The following is an 8,329-nucleotide window of genomic DNA, read 5'->3' on the forward strand; positions in this document are numbered from 1 at the left end:
GTCATTACAAACTTATACCCGATGTTTATTGAACCGTTTGACTAGTACACAAACTTCACGGAACTTTTTCAAATACACCCTATGTTAGGAAAACCGTTAAAGAATCTGTTAATTGCTGATGTGGCATATGCGGATGCTATTTACTTGCTCATGTGGCCTCCATGTAGACCCAAAAAAAAAAGAAGTAAATTATTATTTCTTTTAAAATAATTTAAATTTTAAAAAAAGATATAGATTAAGGGTAAATTACTCAAATGGTCCTCAAACTTATACCCAATTTACATTTTGATCTCTCAATTAAATTATTCATTCAAATGGTCCATCAACTCTATATTATTCTCTCCACTGGTCCTACTGTTACATTCTGTCAATATTTCCATTAAATATAAGGGCAAATTGGTCATTTCATCCATCATCTCTCTCTCCTTCTTCTTCTTCTTCACGCCCTCCCAATCTGACGGCTGGGTAGCATGGGGCATCAACCCCACCTCCACCAAGATGGCTAGGGCACAAATCCTCTTAGCCAATTCTTGCTATTGCTTCTACGAGTTAGGCAATTTGTATTAGCTAAAATTGTCCCTTAAATGATCAAATACTAACAAATTTGAACAATTTAGCTTCTGGTTGTGGATTGTTTTACAACTGGAAAAGAAAGGTGGTCATGGGGGAATGGCAGGAGAAGAAAACCCCATGAGAGAAGAGAGGACAAAAGAGAACAACGCACTTCAAAGCAGGCTGAGGGAGACGATAGCTAGTTTCCGTGTTTAGTCTTCGAAACCCATGTCTTAGCGTGGGTTTTGAAAGCCAACATATGCTGGACTGTTATCCGGAAAAATAATTGAATCCTAACCGGTCCATGATCCACTTAAGCCCACCAAACAATGGATTGGACCCATGTCCATTTTAATTAGATATATCCAATCTAGTCCAGCTCACCAAACATGACCTTATTTTATACCTACCTCAGCCCCTTATGTGAGGTATTTTATCAAACATGTTGCCCCCACACTCAAACTAATAATCATAGAATTAATAGGCAAGTTCATGGTGGAGAAAAGGCAGTGAGGGCAATGGCCTTCACTGGCCCCTTGCTATATCCGCTAGTCAAGAGAGGGGGTTTCTCACACACACAATACCAAGATGTCATAGGGGTTCAAATTTGAGACATGGTCTGCAAGTTAAGGCAGTTTTCCACTTTTTTTCTACCGGACTAGATCTCATTGGCGAATTTGCAACTTTATTGTGAAAAAAAAAAATTACAAAATAAGAATGAACACACATGATAATAACTTATCTATTAATTTCTACAGTCGAACGAATATAATTAACAATAGCTGCTCCCAACTTTTTGGGGGAGCAAGTAGCAATATGTATAAAGCAAGTAAATCACAGAGGCAATATCCTTAATTTTCATTGCCTCAATAGTTTGAGCTATAAATAAGATAAATACGAATGTCCTTGACCCATTGCAATTTGCAAAGCAGTTAATTAAGTGCCATTATCAGAACTGGTTGAGGGATGAAAATGTTTGTCCGAAACTCCAAGTGGAAGGAACAACATTGGAAAATACTAGTGCTCTTCCATCAACCAACGTGAGCTTGAAAGAGAGCTTTTGGTTTCGGAGATCGATGCTGCTTTGCCAATTTGCACCCCAATTCCTGTGCATGGGCAGCCACGTCCCTCTCCTCATCCTCGACCCCCTTATCCATGCAGCCTTCACGTCCCCACTTCCTCCAACGTTGGATATCATCACCATGTTGAAATTTGACTGTCCCTTCAAGGTGAATCGAACCCCTCCTCTTCTTTGACACGACACCCTAGTTGCAATTTGCAAAGTAGAGGTTATGATGTTAGACAACCACTTTATCCAAAACACCGTAAGTAGTTGAGAGAATGAGCCAATAATGTATATCAAAATATCACAATAAATTAACAATGCATATCAAACTAACACCCTTTCCTTACGTGCATAACTTGCGCGGAGAAAGGCAAACAAATGTAAATCCAAGCCAATCAAATCCAATTTGGATTACAGTCCCAATCTGTAATTAGATTATATATATCAGTTTTTATAATGGTTTAATTTTATTTAATAAAATGTTTAATTTTCTTCATGAGTCAGACCTGCAGCATGTTCGTGAAAAGCTAGTTAGTGCAAGTTGGTATTTTTAATTTGTAATTGTAGTGAATGCCTATTATTAATTATATCTTTTGTGCAATAATATTAGCCATTATTATTAATTGTTTTGTTATACTACCTTCTATAAATGACAGGAACTATGCCTTCATTGCCTTGTCGTGCAATGCGAAGAAAGGCTGGCGTCGACATGTCAAAGTGTTGGTGAGGAGCATTGCACCACCCTCCGTTGTTGTTCGGGGGGCAGAAATTGGTGGCGGTAACCGTAACAGCACGGCGTTGAAGGCACCACTTGGGATCGATCCTGTAGTTGCAGATCACTTGGTAACAAGCCCCGCATGCCTCCCCTCCTCTGAAAAGTGTGCTGCTCACTGCTGCTGTGTTCACTCCAAACCCCGCATGGAAGGTGTTGTCATAACCACAAGCACCCCCTATATGCATATATATTTCATGTCACCATCAATCCATAATGTTATTTACACTTTAATTAATTATGATCACCGATTGAACAAACAAAAGAATGAAGAATAAAAACATTTATTTGCTACGATATTACACATTAGTTACTAATGATCTCGATACATATCGTTCACAAAATAGAATATCTTCTTTTGATGATCTTGTTAGGGCTAATCTTGCACTTATGTCCGAAACTTCGAGGTTTAAGAACTAAACACATCTTGGGTTTATATTTAGAATTTCTATTGGTCATTAGATAATTATAGAAAAATTCGTATGTATTTCTAAACATAAGAACAAAATCACCGTCAAAATCATAAGCAGAAGATCCGAATGCAAAAGCAACTTACATATATGAAAGTTTTAGCAATATATCAGCGACCTGTCATGTAAAAGAAGCATTTATTTTGTCAAAACGTGACACTTACCAAGGGTGGCGGGGTCCTGGTTCGTCCCATAGAAAGTTGCATGGCCACTGAGCCAGCCGTTGGCTTCGACGTTGACGATGATCATGCCCTCCAAAACCAAACTAACCAACAAGAAAATATGCCAAAAAAGAGCACAAGAAGAAACTGCAGAAAGACCAAGAGGAGGCGCCATTTAATAATTTCCCTCTAAACTCTAGACAAGCACACAGGTTTCTATAAGCTTCAATGCTTCCTTGAAGAGGCAGCTTCCCTGACTATTTATAGACTGATCTAAACGCTCGTCGGTGACTAAAATAAAATGTAGATCATGAACCTTAATGAATTATTATGCATACAATAAAATGAACACAATTAGTTTTATTTTTTATTTTTATAAATTTTAAATATACAAAACGCGTTTTTCCATGTCCTGTGAATATGAAGAAGTACGGAAAGGTATGTACGATCGGAAATGACAGTTATGAGACATGATAGAGCAAGTGCATGTGAGAGAGCAGCTAACTTTGTGCGATCTGTTTTTTCAAAATCACAAGTCGGTGATTTGTTGGCCTATGCTATATATTAAAATTAGGGTTACACAATTTGAGCACGAACCAATTCGAAATTAGCGAGCTTGAATTCACAATTATATCATTTGAGACTCAAATTTGATGCACAAATTTGGTTATACATAACACAATCCATTAACCAAACAATAAACACAACGGAAATATTGATCGTATCCGCCGATTTTAATCTTTAATTATAATTATATATATATATATATATATATATATATAGTTATTCTCTTATCCGGATGTCCGCACGTTATTATCGTGCGGATCCTATTGTAAACAGGCAGGAAAACAGAGAAGGGTAGTACAAAATACACTGCGTCCGCACGATAATAACGTCCGGATGTCCGCATAAGAGAATTTCTGTATATGTATATATGAAGAAAAAAAATACTTATTTTTTAATTCTATAGTACGTATTGTATGATTTTTTTGCAAAACCATAAGATTACTTCCTATTTGTCTAAGTAATATGAGGATGAAGTGAATCTTATTTATGTACAATTTTCTCTTACAAAACCGGTGTGAACGTGTACATGAATTCTATAGTGAGGGCCTTATATATGATCCTTAGGTGAGGTCCTATCTCTTAACTATTGGATCAAATTGGTTAGCCATTAGATTAAATTAGTTAATCTAATCCAACGATTAAGAAATAGAACCTCACCTAAGAGTCATATATAAACCCCTTACTATAAAATGACTCCGAATGTGTGATAGCTTGCGGTTGAAATAAGGGGGACTTCGATATACAGGGCTTCTCTATCTTGGATGGACCTCTTCATTGCTGTAAAGTTGTGAACACATGCTTCTTTAGGGTTTCTAGGCCCATGAATGTTTTAGCTTAGTGTTTCCTTTTCTTTTGGGGCCTTGGGCCCCAAACCCAAATGTACTAAACAAAAAGGTTGTTACTGTCTACTTGAAAAATACTACAAAAATACAATTTAACAAAAGCAGAAAAAAATTATATGCACAGATAAAATACATTTCGCAAGAGTTGTTTCTGAAATATCTCTAATAGTCTGTATATTCAGTATGATGAACATTTCTTACAACTGTACAAAAGGAAACCTATAAACAAAATGTTCAGAACAAGAGAAGGCACAAAATAAAGCAACAGAAGAGAAAAATGGTTACTCTGTTGAGAGATTTGTCAAGCTGCACTTCCTGCCTTCTCATCCTAGGACTGCTCGGGGGGTAAGAATTCATATAAGGGTAACTAAACATATTTGTGTCTGAGCTTCCAAACATCCTTGCAAATACAAACTCTCCAACCATTCCAATTGTTGGATGGGATAAAGTTGTCATCGTTGCAGCCCCAAGATAAGATGATTCTGAGTTTGCAGCATAGGCTCCATGTGAAGGCTCAAGATAAGATGATTCTGAGTTTGCGGCATAACCTCCATGTGAAGGGTAGTATTGATCGTGAACAGGCTGTGAATGCCTCTCTAAATAATTTGGATCAAGTTGCCGTCTCGGCAGCGATGCAGTGAGAATATTAGTCATCAAAGTGTTCAACTCAGGCGATGGTCTGCGTGGAACGACCTGCCCCAACTGAGGTTTCTTTCCTTCAGAATCTGAATGGGATGTTCCGCGGCCGTAGAGGGGAACCAACAAAGCATGGGTGATGTTAGCCTTACAGACAGGACAAGTTCCCTTCATATGGGATGGTTTATCAGAGGTGGTTGGAACCTGAAGCCACTTGTAGATGCATGACCAGCAGTACAGGTGACCGCATAGAGTCACAACAGGTTCATGTGCTGAATCTAAGCATATGTTGCAGTCAAAGCCGCCATCATCATTCTCTGAGTCTGTAGTTAGGGTTGAGATTGACTTCCACTTCTTGATCGAAACATCTGCATCTGAGTCGAAGTGTCCCTCAGGCTCATAGAAGATCTGTTCCATAGTGATGCGTCCTGTTACAAAACAAGGTCGTCTTCATTAGCATGCATAAAGACAGATACCCACACAGGAAGAGCAAAACAATTAATATATCCGTTCAAGCAAGCCTTATAGTGTGAGTTTGTGTTGGTGACTCTGTGTGTGAAAGGAGAGAGAGAGAGAGAGAGAGAGAGAGAGAGAGAGAGAGAGAGAGAGAGAGAGAGAGAGAGAGAGAGAGAGAGAGAACAGAGTCCACCAATCAATAATACAAAAGCAAAGGAATTTACAATATTGCAAAAATAGTTGTTCATAGATATAATGACCTCAAGGGGCAAAAAAAAACTTTGATAATCAATCTCAACAATGCCACTGACGCTCCTAAACCAGACTTCTAAACAGGCACTAAGCATTTAGAAAAGCACAGATGAATAAAACAAAGTGACACCAACATATAAAGTAGTGTATGGTTAACTTTAAATTGACAAAATGACAGAAGGATACAGTATTATTTATTTGAAGGACAAAAGGCAAAGGTTCTCCAACCTACTAATCATAGAGGATATGAATGGCCCCTGCCTATCTTAATCTTAAACAAATGAAAAAGATGGGTATGACTAAAACCCAGCACCATGATTATTGTTGTCCTCTGAAATTCTTATATTTCACATCTAGCACCTCTAAAATCAAAGGCCAAGCTGGTTGTGCCAATTTTTTCCACAACATAACAGTACTCTCGATATCTTAAATAATAAACCGCTAATAAGAATTCGACTGTGTTTGTTCACACGGTCAAGGGCTAAAACCAGGTGATGGGAAGTTACTATCTACAATTCAAAAACCAAATATATTTATCTTATCGTTAGAGGCAAGAACTTGTTCACTAGTCTAAATGAAGAAATGGTTCACCAACTTGAGGGAATTGCAGGTCAAACTGTATGCAAAGACTAAAATGTTTCATTCTATTAGCCTGACAATCAGTTCAATACACAAAATAAAATATAATTCTGACGAATAGATCTACATGTCCCAGAGTTAACAAGGTTTGAGTAATCCGGGTTCTAAAAAATACAGATCCTGATTCCAGATTTCAAACCAAGCCAAACGCACCCATGAAAAATATATTGGAAGAAGAAACAAGGGTGCGAGAGAGGAATTTTAAATTGTGAGGGATTTATGATTATCAAGGATTTAACAAAAGCATGATTATCAAAGAAGATTAAGGTTGAATAGCAAGGAATGATCCACCAAGCTAGTTGGATTAAGGCTGAAGTGGGGTGGAGTAGCAAAACTTTAAGACCATGAGGGAATCCATTCTAGAGGACGATTTAATTGCAAGTAAACAAATTCAGTACCATGATTAAAGCCTTTCATAAAAAAAAAAATTAAAAAAAAAAAATTAGCTTAAGATGCTCACTTTTTGGGATTCTTGGTTGCTAAAGTTAACCCCTAACACAAAATTTTCAGATTCCCAAAGAAAATTCCCAATTCTCATTAACCAAATCAGGAATTCCCATAAGATACAAAATTTTATCTTATTTCCATGTCCCTAATTTCCTTTCATTGATAGTATGAGTCAGAGATCCCGCTAAGAGCTAAATGTTAGCAATTGACACAAAGTTTTTTTATAGGATTTATAATGGGAAAAAAATTTGGGTTCCAAAATCACAAGTAGGAGAACCATGAACACAGACAATGGCAAAAAAATTGACACAAAAAGAATCACTTCTATGATAAATTCCAAAATCTAGAGGCCAAAAGCCCTGTTAAAAGACAATAATCACATTAAGATATATAAAATTTGGGTTCCAAAACAACTTTTCCCAAGCAAATTAAATGCAGGCTAAAAACAAGTACTCCTACAAAGATCATAATTACCCAGGAAATCCAGGCAACGGTTTATATATTCTGGGAATAAATTTCATTAAAAAAAAACCATGAAAATTGAAGACCCAACAAATGAAAAGAAAAGGCAAACCAACCCATCACTGCTCTAAACATGATAATCAAAATCCAAGAGAAACCCATCATAGAAAATCAACAAATTCAAGAACTTTCCCAGGAAAATTTCAAAAAAAAAATCAAAGAAATTTATATAATAAAAAAATAGAAAATACGAGAGAGATAATACATACCGAGAAAGAGAAACGGCTAGAACCGATCGAGGTGGGAAATGTAATCCAAAAGCGTGCTGGGAGCGAATCTTGCGAGTTAAGAAAGAGAGAAAGAGAAAGAAAAGGCACAGAGAAGGCTTTGATTGTTTGAAACAGAGAGGAATGGCTGAGAGCGAAAGGAGGAAGGAGAAGGCTTTATGAATACAAAAGATCTCGAGTGTCGATATTGGTATTGGGTTTTTCTTATGTGAATATATAGATATATATACACATACCATTCATATTTCACTCTTTTAACCGCGTCTGGTCTTCAATGAATCAACGTATGAATGGCGTTAGGGTTGTTCTGTTCAACGTCTTGGACCCGCCATTTTCCTTTATTTCCCTTATTTATTTATTTATTTATTTTTCTGTGCTTCAGGTTTTAGAGATGGGTTCCTTGCCACGTGTGAACGACGTGGCAAAATCAGAAAAAATACTTGTAAAATAATTTTCTTTTATCAAAGCTTTACAAAAATTGTTTTTCCTCTTTGGTAATAGTAATGGATATTAGTTGCCTGAAAAAAAAAAGGTGTATTACCTCAGGTTAAAATGTTCTTGCCACCTCTGCTTTTTGTGTATTTTGTAAGATTCATGTTAGTTTTTCTTTGGATGATCTAATATTAATCTCTACATTTTAAGAATCATGACAATTATTGATAATAAAAAAGGAATTATGACAAGTATGTTTAACAAGAGCTATTAGCATGATTTGATTGG

The 8,329-nt window shown here is 36.7% G+C and overlaps 2 protein-coding genes across 2 annotated transcripts; both read right to left on the reverse strand.

Annotated features, from left to right (window-relative positions):
- Positions 1 to 1,434: 1,434 nt before the first annotated feature.
- On the reverse strand, positions 1,435 to 3,196 carry EXPA12 (expansin 12). The gene is made up of 3 exons (XM_021977842.2): positions 3,025 to 3,196; positions 2,259 to 2,568; positions 1,435 to 1,817 (listed from the first exon to the last, which is right to left on the reverse strand). Exons 1-3 carry the CDS (start codon positions 3,194 to 3,196, stop codon positions 1,502 to 1,504), a joined length of 798 nt encoding a protein of 265 aa, XP_021833534.1. The 3' UTR covers positions 1,435 to 1,501.
- A 1,368-nt stretch (positions 3,197 to 4,564) lies between these two features.
- On the reverse strand, positions 4,565 to 7,876 carry LOC110773288 (E3 ubiquitin-protein ligase RMA1H1). The gene is made up of 2 exons (XM_021977791.2): positions 7,592 to 7,876; positions 4,565 to 5,494 (listed from the first exon to the last, which is right to left on the reverse strand). The coding sequence occupies exon 2, from the start codon at positions 5,481 to 5,483 to the stop codon at positions 4,665 to 4,667; it is 819 nt and encodes a 272-aa protein (XP_021833483.1). The 5' UTR covers positions 5,484 to 5,494; positions 7,592 to 7,876; the 3' UTR covers positions 4,565 to 4,664.
- Positions 7,877 to 8,329: the final 453 nt, after the last annotated feature.

This window comes from Prunus avium, chromosome 4, assembly GCF_965620075.1.
Source record: "Prunus avium chromosome 4, drPruAviu1.hap1.1, whole genome shotgun sequence".
Taxonomy (NCBI): Eukaryota; Viridiplantae; Streptophyta; class Magnoliopsida; order Rosales; family Rosaceae; genus Prunus; species Prunus avium.

What these genes read in the sequence shown, in the direction of transcription:
- EXPA12 (XM_021977842.2), bottom strand. Translation starts at nt 3,196, where the DNA reads ATGGCGCCTCCTCTTGGTCTTTCTGCAGTTTCTTCTTGTGCTCTTTTT. An exon ending in CCAGGACCCCGCCACCCTTG is followed by an intron (nt 2,569 to 3,024) that starts GTAAGTGTCACG and finishes ATATGCATATAG; the next exon opens with GGGGTGCTTGTGGTTATGAC. An exon ending in GTTCCTGTCATTTATAGAAG is followed by an intron (nt 1,818 to 2,258) that starts GTAGTATAACAA and finishes AATTGCAACTAG; the next exon opens with GGTGTCGTGTCAAAGAAGAG.
- LOC110773288 (XM_021977791.2), bottom strand. Translation starts at nt 5,483, where the DNA reads ATGGAACAGATCTTCTATGAGCCTGAGGGACACTTCGACTCAGATGCA.